Source organism: Bos javanicus, chromosome 11 (genome assembly GCF_032452875.1).
Source record: "Bos javanicus breed banteng chromosome 11, ARS-OSU_banteng_1.0, whole genome shotgun sequence".
Classification (NCBI taxonomy): domain Eukaryota; kingdom Metazoa; phylum Chordata; class Mammalia; order Artiodactyla; family Bovidae; genus Bos; species Bos javanicus.
In genome coordinates this window covers 62,266,240-62,288,220 of record NC_083878.1, presented here as the reverse complement: position 1 = coordinate 62,288,220, position 21,981 = coordinate 62,266,240, and the positions used below count along the sequence as shown (strand labels likewise).

At 34.9% G+C, this 21,981-nt stretch overlaps 1 protein-coding gene across 7 annotated transcripts in view; it reads left to right on the top strand.

The window, feature by feature from the left end:
* Window positions 1–21,981, top strand: part of VPS54 (VPS54 subunit of GARP complex) — a 158,541-nt gene that overhangs the window by 97,990 nt on the left and 38,570 nt on the right. For all 7 annotated transcript variants that reach the window (XR_009739446.1, XM_061432779.1, XM_061432778.1 and 4 more), the window contains 4 exons: window positions 10,706–10,832; window positions 11,764–11,871; window positions 13,849–13,904; window positions 15,835–15,931. Coding sequence is in view for 6 of the 7 variants with exons in the window: in XM_061432779.1 (XP_061288763.1) it covers window positions 10,706–10,832; window positions 11,764–11,871; window positions 13,849–13,904; window positions 15,835–15,931 (388 nt within the window). In the remaining variant the exon portion in view is untranslated. The remainder of the gene's footprint in view (window positions 1–10,705; window positions 10,833–11,763; window positions 11,872–13,848; window positions 13,905–15,834; window positions 15,932–21,981) is intronic.

The following is a 21,981-nucleotide window of genomic DNA, read 5'->3' as shown; positions in this document are numbered from 1 at the left end:
CGTTTGAATGCAGAGTTCCAAAGAATAGCAAGGAGAGATAAGAAAGCCTTCCTCAGCTATCAGTGCAAAGAAATAGAGGAAAACAATAGAATGGGAAAGACTAGGGATCTCTTCAAGAAAATTAGAGATAGCAAGGGAATATTTCATGCAAAGATGGGCTCGATAAAGGACAGAAATGGTATGGACCTAACAGAAGCAGAAGATATTAAGAAGAGGTGACAAGAATACACAGAACTGTACAAAAGAGATCTTCACGACCCAGATAATCACGATGGTGTGATCACTCACCTAGAGCCAGACATCCTGGAATGTGAAGTCAAGTGGGCCTTAGGAAGCATCACTATGAACAAAGCTAGTGGAGATGATGGAATTCCAGTTGAGCTATTTCAGATCCTGAAAGACGATGCTGTGAAAGTGCTGCACTCAATATGCCAGCAAATTTGGAAAACTCAGCGCTGGCCACAGGACTGGAAAAGGTCAGTTTGCATTCCAATCCCAAAGAAAGGGAATGCCAAAGAATGCTGAAACTACCGCACAGTTGCTCTCATCTCACATACTAGTAAAGTAATGCTCAAAATTCTCCAAGTCAGGGTTCAACGATACGCAAACCATGAACCTCCAGATGTTCAAGCTGGTTTTAGAAAAGGCAGAGGAATCAGAGACCAAATTGCCAAGATTCGCTGGATCATCGAAAAAGCAAGAGAGTTCCAGAAAAACATTTATTTCTGCTTTATTGACTGTGCCAAAACCTTTGACTGTGTGGATCACAATAACCTGTGGAAAATTCTGAAAGATATTTGCATAAAGAAGTAAAATTAAATTCTCTAGTAGATGAAATTGATAAAAGGCCAGTCACAACTTTGAAACCGATAACATTTTGAAAATGTTGAAATAGTTTTGTGTCAAAGTAGAGAAAGTGGAGAAAGGAATACCACTTCATTTTAAAAGCTATTGAATAAATTTTAAATTAGATAATTATTCAAATTCATGTCTAATTTGCAGTCTGTCACATTGCAAAAAATTTCGCATGATGGTGGAAGATACCCAATTTCTTTTGAGGCTTTATTTTGAAAATACCTTTAAAATTAGGATTTTAGTTATTTTATGTTTGATCATGTCAGATATTTAATTTGCAGATCAGACCAGTTATAAGTCATCAAAATTTCTTGATATATTCTGAAAACCTTCAGAATATATTACATTATAGAGCACATCTTCCATAAAACTTCTCTGTAGTCACTCAATGGTGTAAGATTTAGGTGGGTTTCCCAGGAGATAGGACTTCAACAAGGACTTTGCAGGCCTGCTTAACTGAATGAAATCTTCAATATGGGCTTACTTGGTGGCTCAGCTGGTAAAGAATCAGCCTGCAATGCAGGAGACCATGGTGCGATTCCTGGGAGGTATAGGCTACCTACTCCAGTATTCTTGGGCTTCCCTGATGTCTCAGACGGTAAAGAATCTGTCTGCAATGTGGGAGACCTGGGTTTGATTCCTGGGTTGGGAAGATCCTCTGGAGAAGTGAACAGCTACCCACTCCAGTATTCTGACCTGGGGATTTCCATGGACAGAGGAGCCTGGCAGGCTACAGTCCATGGGGTCAGAAAGAGTCAGACACAACTGAGCGACTTTCACTTTATCTTAAATATAAAATTATTTTAATTGAACTATAAGTTCTTACTAAGAGTGTGTAATTGGAATATTTATTTAGAAAGCACTTTAAAAAAAATTGGCCCAAATTTAATTATGCAAGTGAATGATTGATTCATTTATTTTAGAAATGGTAATTGATCATCTGTTACATGAGAGACACCTGGCAGAATGCTGGGACTATAGCCATGAACAAAGCAGAGATGCTTCCTATTCTGTTTCTGCAATTTATTTGTCAGTAGGGATACAGAAATTACTAGGTAGTTATGATATGGTGCAGTACAGTATGATGATGAGTGTACAGATTGCTGTGGAGTTTAACCTTAGGGGAAAAACCTTCTCCAGACATTTGTGTTTACAGAAGTTTGGATTATAGATCTCTTTGAAAATGTATTTTAAGCTGTGGTCAGACCTTCTTTCCATAAAAGTATACCTGTACGTAATATTTTGCAATCAGTTTTGGGTGGTTTGTAGTCCTTTGGAGTCTACTTTGAATTTCTCAGCATGGGAACCCAGGGTGACTAAATGATTTTTCAGTTCAGTTCAGTTCAGTCGCTCGGTCGTGTCCGACTCTTTGCGACCCCATGAATCGCAGCACGCCAGGCCTCCCTGTCCATCACCAACTTCTGGAGTTTCCCCTTTACCTCTGAAATTTTAAATATTTCTCTTTTAAATGTGTGCATGGAATATGTTTTTAAAATTAATAATTTTGTCAGTATTTTAGCAAGATGGACTTCTGTAATAACAGAAGCTGTTTTTCACTTGTCACTACTATATAATTAAAATGTTGATGAATATTAGCAACTGATTCTACAAAGTAGAATGCTTCATCCTCTGAACAGAGAAATAGAAACAAAGATTAAATGCTTGCCTGCTGAATGCAAATTCTGAAACTATTCTAATTTTTACTCCAAAGGTCATGCAGTTTATTTCATTTTCTTGACTCATAAGTTTATGCCCAATAATATTGATTAAAAGTATAGTTATCCAAAGCTATCTGGAAAATATTTAAGAACAGGGTTGAATATTCATTCCTAGTAGATTATGATTTATTGGAAGGCAAAGTGAAAATTTTATAATCTTGTAATCATCTTGAGCTGGAATGCAAGGAAGAGTTTACCTTTATTTTCAGGCTCACTTTTTTGGTTTGTATCTTAACTCAGAGGACAAAATATTCTTCATAAAAAAGGGCATATAATTTTTTAAAGACTTTCAAATATTCTAGTTGTCTACCTTTTGCTCATGTATCTTTCTAATATTTTTTAAGACCTGCTCTTTTATAAAGAGCATTTATTCTTCACATAAAATATATACGAAAATATATTTGATCCTTGACATATTGCAGGTTTCGTGTAGAAAAGATTTAGTTATGTTGAAATTCAGGGGTATAATGGTATTTGCTCTGTCTTATTGTAAAGGTTTATGTAGAACCTCTTCTCAGTTTTCACCATTGTTAGTTTTTTTTGTTACTACTTACTACCACCACCACTATAAAATCCAAGAACATTTTTTGAATACTTTGGTATTCTGTACAAGATACTATGCTAAGAATATTGTACGTATTGATATTATTTGATGCCACTCCCCACTCCAGAAAACCCCTCTGAGATAGTCTTGCCTCATTTTAATAGATAAGAACGATAAAGCATTGAAAATCTTAGATAACTTGTTGCAAGTTATACAAATAACTTGCTCCAAGTCATAGAGCACATTATAAAACAGTAGAGTCAAAATTCAGTCAAGATCTCATTGGGCCCAAGAATTATGTATACTTTTTAATATATTTCATTGAGGTTTTATAGGATCTCAAATAGATCACTCTGAACATCAGTGCTAATTTTCTAGTGCAAGAGGTGTTAAACTGTGGGCAATTTACAGATTTGCTAAGCGAGAAACCTACCATAGTAATAGATTTTAGGATAAAAATTAATGCAACTAGTTTTTCTAGTTGTTTGCCGCCGCCTTTTTCTTTTTGAAAGAAAAGGTGGGAAACATTCAGAGTTAATTACAGGTTCCAGTTTACTGTAACAAGATTCTATTGATCAGAGAGGCCACCTTAGGATTCCACTTAAGGGATTTTTATTGTTGGAAGTATTAAAAGGTATTTAATATCTTGTTTGCTCCTGATATGGTCTTACATAATTTAGATTTTCAAAACATTGTAACATAAAAACATCCACATTGTATGCTCTGAGATGAAGTCAAAACAACAAATTTCCTGCTATTTGATGAAAATAGTATTACTGCTGGGTTTATTGATATGTAAGTTTTTCTGATAAAAGCAGCACAGAAGTCATTGTTGTGAACCCACAGCTTAGTAGAAGAGTTGAATTCATGTACAAATTGAGGCATATTAAAGTAGCAAGTATTAGAATTGCTCTGATTTATTTAGCTGGATATATGGACCTGTGTATGTTTTTAGAAAGGTATTTTTAGTTATTTGTCATTTCAGTATATTTCTTCCACCACTCTTAATTACTGCGTGTGATTATTAGGATGATGATGTTGCTTTTGTTGTTCAGTCGTGTCCAACTCTGTGATCTCATGGACTGCATCATGCCAGGCTCCTGTCTTCCACTGTGTCCTGGAGTTTGCTCAAATTCATGTCCATTAAGTTGGTGATGCTATCTAACCATCTCATCCTCTGCTGCCCACTTCTTCTCATACTTTTAAAATGAACTGTTAACGGATCTGTCTTTAAATATTTTAGGTAAGGTTAATAATGTTCAGTACAATTGCATCTATTGATAAAGTAGTCAAAAATATTGTAAACACAGAGCAAGGACGAAAAGGTGAATCTTATAAAACCTTATAATTCTAAAAGTTTTGTTTAAGGATTCACTTAAATCTATTAACATATGTTATCTTATACCTGTGAGTACATAATAAATATTATTTGATACTAGTATTGAAATTCATATCTGTTCTTCTTTATTTATCAGACTTTAAAATTAAGAGGCATAGAAATGAAAGTACTTAGTAAATAACTAAAATATAGTAGTATCTGAGGTTGAATAGAACTTCACATTTAAATTATTATGCTGAATATCACTAGATGCAGTCCTCTGGACTTCCTACCATAATTATTTGTTGGGATTTGCTGAGGACTGCTTATACCCGAAGGTAACACATACTTGAGTGGTAACCTCTAGTCTACATTCAAAAGGAATTTATGATCTTTATAAAAATTGATAACCAAGCATTGTTAAAGTTCTGTGTGCATTTATATCCTACCCTATTACTACTTTTTAAAAAGCTTGTTGAAAACTGAAACATACACAAAAATAGAGGAAATTATATGAAGAGTTGTATGAAGCTGGGTAAACTGCATATCACCTGCGAATTATCAGCTCATGGCCAACTTTGTTTTCTCCGTATTCCTCCCCGATTCTTGGATTATTTTGAAACAAATCCAAAGTATCATTTCATTTCATCCATAAGTATTCCATTATATATCTTTGAAAGATAGGATCTTTAAAAACATAATTCTAATATCATTTATAGTTTCAAATAGCTAGTCAGTGTTCAAATTTTCCTACTTCTCAAAATTCTTTTCATAGTGTATTTGTTGAAATAGGTCCAAAATATAACTATATATTACAATTGATTGATATATTTCAAGTGTCTTTTGATATTGTTCTCCATTCTTCTCATTTTTCCCCTTTCAAAATATTTATTGAAGAAATTATCTTTGTAGTGCTTCTCACAGTCTGGATTTTGCCAACTTCATCCACATGTTTATTAGCAGGTTTCCTTTTGCCTATACTTTCTATAAGCTTATAGTTAGATTTAAAGGCTTGATCAAGTTTAAGTTTTTCTTAGAAATCATACATCTGGTTGTCTCTTTTTATGATATTAGCAGCCATTTGATGATCATTGCCTAGATTTATCATCTCATTGTGGGTTGCAAATCATGATATTCTAATTCTAAACTTCCTTATTCATTTATTAATGGAATATTTCTGTAAAGCCATATTTCTCCATAACAATTATTTGTTAATTCTGAAGGACAATTCTTACAAGGATAGGCAAGATAAATTCTAGGTTCTTTTCCTTTATCTGGCAGTTTTTGAAATAATGAATTGAAAATCTCAGTTCAGTTCAGTTCAGTTCAGTCGCTCAGTTGTGTCCGACTCTTTGCGACCCCGTGAATCACAGCACGCCAGGCCTCCCTGTCTATCACCAACTCCTGGAGTTCACTCAGACTCACGTCCATCGAGTCGGTGATGCCATCCAGCCATCTCATCCTCTGTCATCCCCTTCTCCTCCTGCCCCCAATCCCTCCCAGCATCAGAGTCTTTTCCAATGAGTCAACTCTTCGCATGAGGTGGCCAAAGTGCTGGAGTTTCAGCTTTAGCATCATGAACACCCAGGGCTGATCTCCTTTAGAATGGACTGGTTGGATCTCCTTGCACCCGAAAGGACTCTCAAGAGTCTTCTCCAACACCACAGTTCAAAAGCATCAATTCTTCGGTGCTCATCCTTCTTCACAGTCCAACTCTCACATCCATACATGACCACAGGAAAAACCATAGCCTTGACTAGACGGACCTTTGTTGGCAAAGTAATGTCTCTGCTTTTCAATATACTATCTAGGTTGGTCATAACTTTCCTTCCAAGGAGTAAGTGTCTTTTAATTTCATGGCTGCAGTCACCATCTGCAGTGATTTTGGAGCCCCCAAAAATAAAGTCTGACACTGTTTCCACTGTTTCCCCATCTATTTCCCATGAATTGATGGGACCGGATGCCATGATCTTCGTTTTCTGAATGTTGAGCTTTAAGCCAACTTTTTCACTCTCCACTTTCACTTTCATCAAGAGGCTCTTTAGTTCCTCTTCACTTTCTGCCATAAGGGTGGTGTCATCTGCATATCTGAGGTTATTGATATTTCTCCTGACAATCTTGATTCCGGCTTGTGCTTCTAGCCCAGCGTTTCTCATGATGTACTCTGCATATAAGTTAAATAAGCAGGGTGACAATATACAGCCTTGATGTACTCCTTTTCCTATTTGGAACTAGTCTGTTGTTCCATGTTCAGTTTTAACTGTTGCTTCCTGACCTGCATACGGATTTCTCAAGAGGCAGGTCAGGTGGTCTGGTATTCCCATCTCTTTCAGAATTTTCCACAGTTTATTGTGATCCACACAGTCAAAGGCTTTGGCATAGTCAATAAAGCAGAAATAGATGTTTTTCTGGACCTCTCGCTTTTTCCATGATCCAGCCTAGCATCTTCCAAATGTTTTATAAGCACATGGTTTTATAAATGTTTGAAGTATCAATGTTTTTTTGTCTTTTTTTTAAACTTTATTTATTGGCTGTGCTGAGTCTTTGTTACTGAGTGAGTTTTCTCTAGTTGTGAGTGGGGACTACTTTTCGTTGTGGTATGTGAGCTGCTCATTGCTATGGCTTCTCTTTTGAAGCACAGGATCTAGGACTCATGGGCTTCTGTAGCTGTTGCTCCCGGGCTCTAGAGCAGGCTCATGTTTGTTGCTTATGGGCTTAGTTCCTCTGTGGCATGTGGGATCCTCCTGGATCAGGGATTAAACCCATGTCTCCTGCACTGGCAAGAGGGTTCTTTATCATTGAGACACCAAGGGAGCCCCAAGTTTTTTCCTTTAAAAAATTTTCACTGGTATTCATTTTGTTCTTATATAGGAACCTCCTCAAATCCTTTTGATTCTTTGAGTAGTTGTTGATGGTTTTCTTACTTCATGTTATGACGGGATATTCATGTTACACTTTTATGTTCCAGATTTGCAAACTGCCATTTCTCTAAGGAGCCCTAGTTTTTTTTAGTAGGAAATGGTACTTAGAAATTATAGTCTAGGTGTTCCTTGTAGCAAGGTGTTCCTTGCTACACCTCTGATCAAAGGCTGATTGGTCATGATCGCCAAGCCTTTTTAGTGGGTAGAGCTAGAAAATAAAGTTTCCTTTTTAAAGAAAAAATATGAGTTTGTTCTAGGAATGTTCCAGGATGGTTCCACTGTGTACTGATAAATTTAGGACTGTAGAGTTTTTGTTTCTTCAAGTTTGCATATATATTTACCTTTCCAGCAGGCTAAAAACTGTGCTTCCTAATGACACCAACATAATTACTCATTTCTTTTATCCAACAGTATACATAGAATCGGAGAAGGCAGTGGCAACCCACTCCAGTACTCTTGCCTGGAAAATCCCATGGACGGAGGGGCCTGGTAGGCTACAGTCCATGGGGTCGCTAGGAGTCAAACACGACTGAGCGACTTCACTTTCACTTTTCACTTTCATGCACTGGAGAAGGAAATGGCAACCCACTCCAGTGTTCTTGCCTGGAGAATCCCAGGGATGGGGGAGCCTGGTGGGCTGCCGTCTATGGGGTCGTACAGAGTAGGACACGACTGAAGCAACTTAGCAGCAGCAGCAGCATACATAGAATTGGGCTTCCCAGGTGATGCTAGTGGTAAAGAACCTGCCTGGCACTGTAGGAGATGTAAGAGACGCAGGTTTGATCCCTGAATTGGGAAGATCCCCTGGAGGAGGGCATGGCAACCAAGTCCAGTATTCTTGCCTGGAGAATCCTATGAACAGAGGAGCCTGGAGGGCTACGGTCCGTAGGGTTGCAGAGTTGGACACGACTGAAGTGACTTAGCACACACATACATAGAGTGCTCTCAGAACTAACAATAGTACTACTACAAACACATAGGATTTCTTTTTGTTTTTCTTAAGGTATATCCCTTATGGGATGAATGGATAAATTCCTATTTTAAAGTCACTTGAAATAATTTCCTCTTTTGTAGATTTGCCTCTAGTTTAATACATAGTTAAGCTCATTTATTTGATTTGCTTTTGATATTTAAGGGTTGCTGTTTTTAGGTGTAACATTGTTTTACAACTATGTTAAGTGGTTACATGGTTCCAAAGTCAAATCTATGAAAGAGAAGGTAATTCAGAGAAATTTTACTTCTGTCTTGGTCCCCTTCCTCTCTATCTACTCCTGTTAGTCATCATTTTAAAAAGTTTTAGTCTATATTTATCCATCTGTCTGTCCTTCGTCTTAGATAAGCAATTGCATACTGTACATAGTTTTCTCCACCTTACTGTTTTTACCTTACATATACCCTGTAGATCATGCTATAGTACACATTCTCAATGGAGAATATCACCTCAGGGAGGGGAAATTGGTTCTTGAAGGGTAAAAAAAAGGTCTTGAATTTTACAATGGTTTGTTGTGCTCCAAAGGCCACGGTACCTAAACGGATATACAGTATATCTGTGATATTAAAATTTCATGGGGGATGATGAGGAATAAAAATGTCTAAAAGGATGTTTTGGGGAGGCAGTAATGACAAAAAGGTTGAGAAACTGCTCTGTAGCAGTATATAGTATATTCAGTTCAGTTCAGTTGCTCAGTCGTGTCCGACTCTTTGCGATCCCATGAATTGATATTAATTGCAGGTTAATAGGGCCTTGCAGATTATATTTTGCAGATATATAGGGTCTGTTATGCCACTGTCTATGGGGTCGCACAGAGTCGGACACGACTGAAGTGACTTAGCAGCAGCAGCAACAGCATGATATAACTAGCCTTCTGTTCGTCAGCATTTAGGTTGTTGCCATTCCTTTGCCATTATCAACAGTGCTGCAATGAATGTGCATTCTTTTGTATTTTTACCTATATACTTTTGAGACAGATTCTGAAAGTGAGATTCCTAGGTCAAAGGCTAATTGCCTCTGTAATTTTGCAGGACACTGTCAAATTCCTTTTATGGTAGTATTGTAGTTTATAATAGTGGATATGGTCTAAATTAGTTCATTATGACATGTCACCATTTATGAGAACCTTATTAGACTTCTAATTAGCTGTAAGAAATATAATTTTCATATTACAAAATGCAGATTTATATTATTTCACTCATACTTTTTCAAATTATCACTATACTACTACCATATGTTGTTCATAAACGAAAAGCAATGGATCTGTCTAAAAGGCCACATGCTTTAGACTAATTTTTTTAAATGTGCTGTATCTATCTGGTCATAGTCAGGACAGTTGCTGACATTGAGTTTGTTTTTCAAGTAAATGTAGCATAAGATTTTAAAATGTTTTTTATTTAATTATAAATGTTTAAATTTAAGAGAAATTTCACTTAAGTTTTGAAATGCTTTGTACCAATTAGATTACCTGGTTTTCTTCAACCCATTGTTTTCATGAAACTATTCGATTGTATGGCAAAAATCCCTTTGGATATTAAGATATTCATCCTTAGTTCCCTTAAGAGCAGGGATTAACTACATGGAACCCTTCTTGTCATTTGGACCATATGTGTTTTTTCCAGGGAAAAGGTTCCACATTTTTTTAGTAATACTTCCCCTTATCACCCCCACAATTTGGCTCAAGTTAGAGTCCCTCTCACTTTAACCCTAACTAGCATCTGCAAATATTAAAGAGATAGGTTAAAAAGGAACATTATATTTTATGAGAAAAAGTTCCAGGGATAGATTGTAGCTCAGTATTTTTATTTTTTCATTCTTATATTCTGATGACTTTCAGTTTAATGGCCTGAGGGATGTTGCACAGTAACTCAAACTGATTGTGACAGAGATTAATTGAATTAGTCTGTCCCTATAGTTCTTCAGATATTTATGTATACCCAGAACAGGGCCTGCTACACAGTATGTGCTTATATTTATTGCATAAATAAATGACTGAGGAGCTACTGACATTTATATTCAGTAAGTGGTTAATGAGGAAAGGATTTTAGAATATATGATTACTTCGTCTGTGCAAAAAGGACTAAAAAAACAGTCATGAAGTTTTATAGAACCAGGTTTCCTATAGCATATTTAACTGTTTGGAGGTTAAAGATATAAAAGGAAAAATAGAATTTGGGAGACAATGTGAAACTGTCACAGTTATTTTTGTTAAGTTAAAAGACTTCATTTTATTAAAATGTCACCTTGTTGCACAAGTACTATCAGCTAGAAAACTTTTGCTGCCTAGTTGATCCCTTGATTTTGGAGTAAATATGGGTTTTTAGTAAATGTAGGTAACATGTCCCTCTTCCTTTGTAGGCATTTGGGATCACAGCTTTGTGAATTAGAAAAACTGATAGATAAAATGATGATTGCAGAATTTTCTACTTATTCTCACAGTGACTTAAATAGACCATTGGAAGATGACTGTCACATTTTAGAAGAGGTATGTCCTTTGAACTCTAGAATGAAATTGATCTCATTGCTTAGTGTTATTTCCTAACGCCTTAGTATAGAACATTCTTCTTAGGTTATAGTGGGCAAAATTATCTTCAGTATCAGTCTGTGTGAGACCTATGAAATCTTTGACTATGTGACTTTAGAAAGCACTATACTTGTTTATTAACCTTTGAAATTAGAGAATAAATAATTTTATAGCTTAATTAAAAATGGAAATTAAAGTCTTTATATAGCTTATAACCCAAGTTCCAAATGTAGATATAGGATGATTAACTTATATCCTTGTGTATGCATGTAGTGGAGTGTGTCTTATATAAAAAGTGATTGTTATTGTATGGTATTTTACTTGTCATTCACATTCACTGAGCACCTGTTATGAACATATTTTATGCATGTGCATGCACAAATGCATCATATTTGGTAATTTATTTGGTAACTTCTTAATGCTGATTATTGCCAAGAACTATTAATAGTAAAGAATCCAAAAAGCCCTGATAGCAGCCTAATCAGTTAAAGAGATTTTTGTGTTAGCAGTTAATTCTCCACAAATAATCCAGGTCATCATTCCAGTGTTGTAGACCACTAATTTAAAAGCACAGGGCTTATAGAGTATTTATTAGTCATCAGGGTTTGAGAAGAATACTTTCTAGCTTCTTATTGAAACTAGACTAAAATATATTGTTCTGCCCCCAAACCAGCTTCATTTGATCCACTGTAGTAGGATGGGATTTGACTGTTTTAGAATAATGACTGCAAAAATCTGATGACAAGATTGCTTTGGAAAAGGGTTTTTAAGGCTTCTAGAAAATACCATATGCAATATAGAAATTTCAGGGTTAAACAATTGATTATTTCTACTTCTAAGTGAGATTATTTTGACTTAAATTGTGACATTGTATACCCTTTTGTTTTACTAGGAAAGACTAATCTCTCTTGTATTTGGACTTTTAAAACAAAGAAAACTTAATTTTTTAGAAATATATAGTGAAGAAATGATTATTACAGCAAAGAATATCATTAAACAGGTAATTGTACTTTTTTATTTTATAAATTTTGGTCTAGAATCTTTTGTGAAGTTTATTTTTACATGATCTTGTAATATATGCAGTATCATAATATTTTCTCATTTATTAAAAAAATTTAAATATAGAAAACCAGAACAAAGAAAAATATAGCCCAGCTAGTCAAAAAGATTATCATTTGACTATTTAAAAGTGTAAGTAGTTACTGGTGTTTTTCATTGGTGCTGTCGTACTATATATATAATTTTGAATTGTACAAATATTTCAGTTTGAATCATAACATAAACATTTCCTCATAAGCCTTCAGAAAGATCACTTTTAAAGGTTATATAAAATTCCATCAACATCCTGTTACTTAAACCTGTTTAACCTTTCCTCTGTGTTAAATATTTAGGTCATTTTCTGTTTGGTAGTATAAAGATCACTGTGACAAACAACTTTGGTATAAAGTTTTGTTTGTTTAGTTTTTTCATATTTAAGACTGTTGTCTTAATAACTGATTCCTGAAGTAGAATTGTTGGTCAGAGAGTGAAAAGTATTCTTAAATTGTTTGATGCATGGAGTTGAATTGTTTTTATTTTTTTTTACTAAAAAAAGATTTTACCAGTAGTGTATACTTACACCTGGAGAAGGAAATGGCAACCCACTCCAGTGTTCTTGCCTGGAGAATCCCAGGGACAGGGGAGCCTGGTGGGCTGCCATCTATGGGGTGGCACAGAGTCGGACACGACTGAAGTGACTTAGCAGTAGCAGCAGCATACTTACACCAGCATTTCTTCTTATCCTGAGCTCTAAGAAATTATCATGTAAACTAAAATCTATTGTTTTTTTTTAGTATTCTTTGATATTTGTTTTGACTTTCCAAATACATCTCATTCACTGAACTTTAGTTTTTCTGTATTTGAAAAATAACAATTTTGAATGTATTTGTTAGGCTTAACTGATCATCATCGTTAGGTTAAATGTACATTTTTTAGTTTTTAATGTTTAAATAAAACAAGCAAGAACTAAATATACACATATCTTATGACTAGCAATTCTATTTCTAGGTAATTTACCCATCAGAAATTTGTACATAGACCACCAAAACAGCACAAGCATTTCATGGCAGCATATTTGTAATAAAAAAACAAAACAAAACTGGAAAAACCCAAATTTTTCATCAGTAGGAAAGGTAAATAAAATTATAGCATATTTGCATCACTGAATTCTATAACAGCAATGAGAATGAATAATTACATGGAACAAACAACATGGATGTTCACATATATACTGTGGAGCCAAGGAAGCCAGACACAGAAGAGTACACACTGTATGATTCCACTGACCTAAAAATTCAAACATGGGCAAAATTAGTCTATAATGTTGGGAATTAGGATAGTAATGTCTTTGGGGAGGAAGTAGTGACCAGGAGGGGAATAAGAGAGGGGGTGACTGGTAATGTTCAATTTCATAATCTGAGTTCTGTTTAAATAGGTGTACTCTACTTGTAAAATCAATATTGAGCTATAAATATAATTTGTTCAGTTTTCTGTATGTATATTTTAAACAGTTTTTAAAAACTGCTGTGCTTTAATTGCTAGACTTCTAAGTCTGAGCATTTATTTTTTTAAAACTTTAAACTTTTGCATGCATTATGAGGAAGTGTGACCTCCAAAGTGAATTTCTTTTAGAATTTTAGTATGAGGCTTAAACCATGTTCCCAAGAATTATAGTTCTATGGGGATTTTTTGTGTGCATGTATTGTGTGTTTGTTTATGTGTGTAACTGAACAGTTTTAACAGTAGGAAATTTTGATTAGTACAGTTTAAGCATTATCTGGAATAATTATTTAATAGGGTAAGGGTACTGCTGCAATTTGTAAGAGACAAAAGAGAGGTTTGGTAAAATGATTATCATAGTCATTGAAGCCCTTTTTAATAAACAATGAACATGTAGTACTAAAGATGTTAATCCAATTTTTTTCCTTAAATTTTGCAGTGTGTGATTAATAAAGTTTCGCAAATAGAAGATATAGACACAGATGTTGTTTTGAAGTAAGTATAAATATTAAGTTGGGGTTACCAGTCAGGGAAAAGATAACACATTAGAATAAGGAGGATTTAGTTAAGGAATTATTTGCTAAAGTATGGGCAGAGTATAGGAAAATCACGAGTGATAGTGCAGTGCCTTTAAGGGACAAAGAGAGCCGTTAATAGAATTCAGAAGGAGGAAACAATGTAAGTAGTTAGAATAATTTTGTAGTAATTGAATTGATGTTCAGTGGAGGGGGCCAGTCATTCTGTGGTAACCACTCCGGGCAGAGACGGAACTATCAGCACCTTTCCTCCTTTCAGTCTTTTGCAAGGGCTCCTTAATGGCCAAGCCCACAGGTCAGCCTCCCAGGGCTGAGAGAGGGTGGAGATGTACATAGAGATGGAGGATGGAAATTGAAGAAGAGTAGCAGTGCTAAATTTGTTTAGCCATATAATTAAAACACAGTTAACTTTGAGAAGTTTGAATGCATGACTTAGAATTGCCCATGTCTGTAATTTTTTGTTTTCCCTTGAAATTTCTGTTCTTCTACTTTGAGAAAAATAGTGATAAGTATTTTATGACTATGACTTTCTTGTTCATATACATATATAAGTTTTATTAACTGCTCTAAGATATGAATAGTAATATGGACAACTGTAAAACTTCTCTGGGCCAAGTTCATAGAATGAGAATTGTGGAGTTCTAATTTGCACACTTAACCTAGTGAAAGCTCAGGTTCAGAATTAGTTGAAGCAGTCCTAATAAAGCAAGGATCACTAGTAGTTGGAAAAATTATTGGATCATTGCTAAAGGTCCTACATACATGGACAGTCAGTTTTTAATTTTTTTCTTCCGTATGGAATTTTCTTAACTTAGAGAACATCCTATATCTCAAATATATAGGAGTACCTTTTGAGAATAATGTCCTAAGTGTAGCATCATTAATTAAAAATTTAGAGTAATAAGTCATTATAGTGTTCTGAAATATCTTTATGGAATTCTGTTTTTTATTTTAAGAATTGATTGATGTCAGCTATAAAAATACTGGCTATACTTTTATGTATTATACTAATATAATATTTAGTGTGTGTGTATATATATATATATATAAAACATTCTAAATATAAATATTGGCTAATACATAGCATTTTTTTATTCATTGTACATTGTCCTGAGTACTTATTGACTCAGTTAATACTCACATCTACCATATATGGTAGCTTCTATCACTTTTTCCATATTGGCTTCCCTGGTGGCTCAGTGGTAAAGAATCTGCCTGTAATGCAGGAGACGTGAGTTCAATCCTTGGGTTGGGAAGATCCCCTGGAGAAGGAAATGGCAACCCACTCCAGTATTCTTGCCTGGAGAATCCCCATGGACAGAGGAACCTGGCAGGCTATCGTTCATGGGGTTGTAAAAGAGTTGGACACGACTGAGAGACTTTCACTCACTAAGTCACTTGGCCAGAGTCACACAACTAGTTAAGTGGCAGGGCTGGATCTTGAACCAAGACACCATGGCTCAAGAGCCCATACTCTTAGCCACTATGCCATGTTACCCTTCATATATAGAAAAGTACTTTTAGTTTGTGTTTAGAAAAATAGGTTATTAAGCTTTTTAGGGGAGCTGTTTTGTTTCTCATTTTTATTCCAGCATATATCTTTTCCACATTTAACCTAAATTAGTTTATTTCTCTATCCCTTTACGTCAAATGATCACAAAGCATGTTCGCATGGAATTAATACATGATAAAGATGTCTTAGAGATGTTTAAACAAGGAGTTGTTTAGTAATTGACTTCTTCATCTCTATTGTATAATTCTAGATTAAATTGCATTTTATTATTTTGTTACTAGATAGTATTCAGTGTAGTTTCCTCCAGCTTGTAGATAACATCATGTAGATAATGGCCCCAAGACAGTCATTATTTTTGTTTGAATTTTTTTTCTAGGCTTGCAGATCAGATGAGAATGTTGAATTTTCCTCAGTGGTTTGATTTACTAACGGATATTTTCTCCAAGTTTACAATTTTCCTACAAAGAGTTAAGGTAAGCTTATGTGATTTATCAGTTTGTCCAGAATATCCCTAAAATTGTCGGCTTTCTAGACACAAAAATTTGAATAAAACAAATTTTTTATTTTTGCAATTTTTCTAAAGGAGCTTTGTTTTAAATAAGATTTGAAGTGCTTCAGAGTATTTTGGTAACTTTTTTTTATAATTCTGGATGATTTATTTCATTTTAAAAAGAAATATGCTTACTTGGCATTAAATATTATACAGTAATATTTCCTTTTGTGATTTTGTGATGCTTGAATCTATCTAGATTATCTATAGTTAAAATATTGTGAAACACTCAAAAATCTATCCCATAACACTTAATTTTTCTAGGAATTTAATATTAATATTATGTTGATACCATAATATTTTTAACATACGGTTCATATTTACGTTACTCTACTAATGTTCTTTATTGTAGGTTTTTACTTCATTTTTAAACCTGGGATCCAATCATGTATCATGCATTACATTTAATTACTTTGTGGTCAAGCCAGTTAATTTTAATCCAATCGTTATAAGGAAAAGAATACATGTCACACAGCATTTTTCAGAAGAAAAGATGTCATAGACTCTAATATGTGTTTGTTGGGATTACCAACATGTCATAACTGTTTTAATAAGACAGTCCTTAGGAATTACTGAGTATAAGAGGCTGTTAGTGAAATGTGATATTCTTTGAATTATCAGGTGTCAATATTGCTTTTATGTTCTAGTCAAGATCCCTGGCACCTCCTGAGTTTCATATTAAAAATGATCTGGGGGACTTAGGTATTTATCTATAATATGATTTTCTTACTAAAATTGGGATGATGCTCTACATCACATATATAAGCTTTCTGGTTGAAACGGGAAAAGTTTTTATAAAATGTGATTCATTGCATTTAATTTAGACTCCTACCAAAATGTTGATCTTATCTATTGATAGTGATAGATATCAAACCTGTATCTGTGAATTGTACAGTATAAGGCCATGTTTTCACTTTTTCTTATATTCCCACCATGACTTCATCACACACTTCTGGATATATAGAACTCCTACATTGTATAGTTGGAGTTGGCCAACTTTTTGCCAGTAATTTTTAAAATAGCCGTCTTACTTTTAGATTCAATATCAGTTAAACTAAGCCAAATTACTATTTGATGTATGTGCTGTATGAAAACAGTGATTTGTCCTAATTGTAGCTTCTCATTTTCACATTTAGGCCACTTAAACTAATATTATTGTAAAACATCTTTGAAGATGATGTTTGATTTTTAAATACAGTAGTTTTTCTTTGGAAAAGTTTATGATTCATTCTAGGGCATGATTTCACTGAAACATAATATTAGAAACTTCATTTTTAATGAAGATTTTTAAATAACTACAAATTGGAAAGAACTCTGATGTCTAACATAGAAATGGTAAAATTAGTTATGCCTAGTTGGCAACCCACTCCAGTGTTCTTGCTTGGAGAATCCCAGGGACAGGGAAGCCTGGCGGGCTGTCATCTATGGGGTCGCACAGAGTCGGACACGACTGAAGCAACTTAGCAGTAGCAGTAGCAGTATACTCACTAGTACAGAATGTCATGCAGGCAAGGATTTTTAATGATTGAAGAAAATGCATACATTATAACATTAAGTGAAGAAACAAGACAGAGACCTATTTATGTAGTATGTTCTTAGCTGTGTTAAAAATGTTTTTTTATTTTTTTTACCTCTTCATCTGCATAGACCAGAGACAGCTTGTCTTTTTGTGGTTATCTTTAGATGGTAGAATTATGTGTAATTTAAACTTGTTATTCATTCTTTTCTCTTTTCCCTAAGTTTTCTACAGAGAGTCATTACATTTTTGTAACTGAAGTATAGTTGACTTACAGTGTTGTATTGGTTTCTGGTATACAGAAAAGTGATTCAGTTATTCAGTTACATGTATTCATTTTATAGTCTTTTCCATTATAGCTTATTACAGGATGTTGAATATAGTTCCCTGTGCTGTACAGTAGGACCATTGTTTACCTGTTTTATATAGTTTGTATCTGCTAATCCCAGACTCCTAATTTATGTATCCCCTGCCCTGCCCTTTCCCCTTTGGTAACCATAAGTTTGTTTTTATGTCTGTGAGTCTATTTCTTCTTTGTAAATGAGTTCATTTCTATCTCTTTTTTCTTTGGATTCTACCGATAAGTGACATCGTGTGGTATGTGGTATTGTCTTTGTGTATCTAACTTACTTCACTTAGTATGATAATTTCTAGATCTGTCCATGTTGCTGCATGGATTGATGGCATTTTTCATTCTTTTTATGGCTGAATAATATTCCACTGTGTGTATTTACCACATCTTTTTACCCATAATCTGTCAGTGGACATTTCCATGTCTTGGCTATTGTAAATAGTACTGCTATGAATATTGGGTTGCATACATCTCTTCTAATTAGAGTTTTCTCCAGATATATGCCCAGGAGTGGGATCACTGTATCATATGATAACTCTATTTTTAGTTTTTTAAGGAATTTCCATTCTGTTTTCCATAGTGGCTGCACCAATTTACATTCCCACCAGTGGTGTCAGAAGGAACCTTTTTCTCCATATCCTCTCCAGCATTTATTATTTGTATACTTTTTGAAGATGGACATTCTGATCAGTGTGAGGTGATACCTCATTGTGGTTATGGATAGTATTTCTCTAATAATTAGCAGTATCAAGCATCTTTTCATGTGCCTTTTGGCTGTCTGTGTGTCTTCTTTGGAGAACTGTCTAGATCTGCCCATTTTTTGATTTGGTGTTTTTTTTTTTTTTTTTTGACCTATATAAACTGTTTGTATATTTTGGAAATTAATTCCCTGTAGGTCACATATTTTCAAATATTTTCTCCTAGTCTTTTCATTTTGTTTGTGGTTTCCTTTGCTGTGCAAAAGCTTTTAAGTATAATTAGGTCCCATTTGTTTATTATTATTTTTATTTCCATAACTCTAAGAGTCAGCTCCACAAAAATATTGCTGCAATTTATATCCAAGAGCATTCTGCCTGTGTTTTCCTCTAGGAGTTTTATAGTCTCTGATCTTACATTTAGTTCTTTAATCAATTTTGAGTTTATTTTTGTAGATGGTGTTAGAGTGTTCTGATTTCATTCTTTCACATGTAGCTTGTTTTCCCAGTACTACTTGTTGAAGAGGCTGTCTTTTCTCCATTGTATATTCTTGTATTCTTTATTATAGATTAATTGACCACAAGTGTGTATGTTTATTTGGGGGCATTAATTGTATTTTAAATTTTTATTAGAATTTTTGTTTATTGTTTATACCCCACAGTTTAGTATAATTTGTATAGCTGAAAAAGAAAATAATCCTTAAATGCAGCTTGACAGTCTTTTCAAGAGATTTTTAACTCTTAGATTTTCAATTTGTTACATAGACAGTTCTGGACTATCATTTTAGAGTCTTAATTAATATGGTTACCAGATTATTTCATTCACTATTCTCAAGACTGGAAAAATTTATTTTGGTTGTTCTGGTATTTAAACATGAACTTAACTATAAATTGCTGCAATAGGAAAGTTCAGAAAGTAAATCATGTGCCTACATTTATTTTTTAAATGCATTTATTAGGTAGTTACTTTGTGCCAGGTTACTGTTCTGAGCACTTTATTTTTATTATTATTATTTTGGAATTTTTTATTGGAGTATACTTGCTTTACCCTACTGTTGAATGTATTATGTATTGTGAAATCTTCTGGCATTCTTAAACAAGAATGATTCTGGACTTAGAAAAAAAATAATCACAAACCTTTAAAACTTGTAGATATGGTGAAACAGTGAAGAAGAACCCCTAAGAGAACAGCTAATACACTGTATATAGAAAATTTATTGTACTAGCTAAGATGTTGTCAGTTAAATGTGGCAAAATGTCCAAATCAAACTAATTTAAACAATAAAAGAAGTGTATTGGCTTGAGGAACTTAAAACAGTGCAAAAACAATAGACTTCAGTTTTGGTGTGGTCATTGTTTTCTTGATTAGTTTCACTGTTTTATTTCATTTCTACCTTCTCTTTTTTGACTTCACTTTTAAAGTAACTAACCTAATTATAGCAAAATGTCTATATATATCAGTTTCAAGTCTTCCACATTTGTATACTATACCTCCTAGAAAAGATTTTTTTCTTCTTTAGTCATCAGATGAAAGTCCTTAGTTTTAATCCATTGGGTTAATTTAGGTCACATATCAAATCACTGTGGTAAAAAAATGCTATGCACTGATTGGTTTGGGTCTGGATTTTCTTCTTATTTCTAATCCTGTGGCAAGGAGGTTTGGGAGCATATTGGGTGGCTATGCAGGACTGAACCTGAACCTGGAAGGTGGACTCAGTTTTGCATAGCTGGCCTATGGGTGAGGTGCAGATTAGTTGCTAGGGGAGAGAAAGACTATGTTTAATTTTTTTTAATGAGAAAATTCTTTGAGAAAGAAAATCACCAAGAGAGAAGAGATAAGGAAGAAGATAGGCAGAAATGAAGATGGGAGAGGTAGCATATTAAAGATTAAGACAGCAGTAAGGATTAAAAGCCGCAATGGAATAGTATAGCAGGGAGCAGGTTTGTGACAATAGAGAAATTACTAAAAAAAAAAAAAAAGAGAAATTACTGATGAGCAGGGAAGATATACAGTCTCCATAGACTTGAAGGCTCAGAATCTCTGTCTAATACTGTATTGAATATTCACTTAGAGTACATTTAGTCCCAAATACACAGGAACAGTATGAAAAGGCAAAAAATAGGACACTGAAAGATGAACTCCCCAGGTCGGTAGGTGCCCAATATGCTACTGGAGATCAGTGGAGAAATAACTCCAGAAAGAATGAAGGGATGGAGTCAAAGCAAAAACAACACACAGTTGTGAATGGGACTGGTGATGGAAGCAGGGTTCGATGCTGTAAAGAGCAATATTGCATAGGAACCAGGAATGTTAGGTCCATGAATCAAGGCAAATTGGAAGTTGTCAAACAGGAGTTGACAAGAGTGAACATCGACATTCTAGGAATCAGTGAACTAAGATGGACTGGAACGGGTTAATTTAACTCAGATGACCATTATATCTACTACTGCAGGCAGGATACCCTCAGAAGAAATGGAGTAGCCATCATGGTCAACAAAAGAGTCCGAAATGAAGTACTTGGATGCAATCTCAAAAACGACAGAATGATCTCTGTTTGTTTCCAAGGCAAACCATTCAGTATCACAGTAATCCAAGTCTATGCCCTGACCAGTAACGCTGAAGAAGCTGAAGTTGAAGAGTTCTGTGAAGGCCTACAAGACCTTTTAGAACTAACACCCAAAAACGATGTCCTTTTCATTATAGGGGACTGGAATACAAAAGTAGGAAGTCAAGAAACACCTGGAGTAACAGGCAAATTTGGCCTTGGAGTACAGAGTGAAGCAGGGCAAAGGCTAATAGAGTTCTGCCAAGAGAACACACTGGTCATAGCAAACACCCTCTTCCAACAACACAAGAGAAGACTACACATGGACATCGCCAGATGGTCGACACTGAAATCAGACTGATTATGTTCTTTGCAGCCAAAGATGGAGAAGCTCTATACAGTCAGCCAAAACAAGACTGGGAGCTGACTGTGGCTTGGATAATGAACTCCTTATTGCCAAATTCAGACTGAAATTGAAGAAAGTGGAGAAAACCACTAGACCATTTGGGTATGACCTAAATCAAATCCCTTATGACTATACCGGAGAAGGCAATGGCACCGCACTCCAGTACTCTTGCCTGGAAAATCCCATGGATGGAGGAGCCTGGTAGGCTGCAGTCCATGGAGTCGCTGAGGGTTGGACACAACTGAGCGACTTGACTTTCACTTTTCACTTTCATGCATTGGAGAAGGAAATGGCAACCCACTCCAGTGTTCTTGCCTTGAGAATCCCAGGGATGGGGGAGCCTGGTGGGCTGCTGTCTGTGGGGTCACACAGAGTTTGACATGACTGAAGTGACTTAGCAGTAGCAGTATGACTATACAGTGGAAGTGAGAAATAGATTTAAGGGACTAGATCTGATA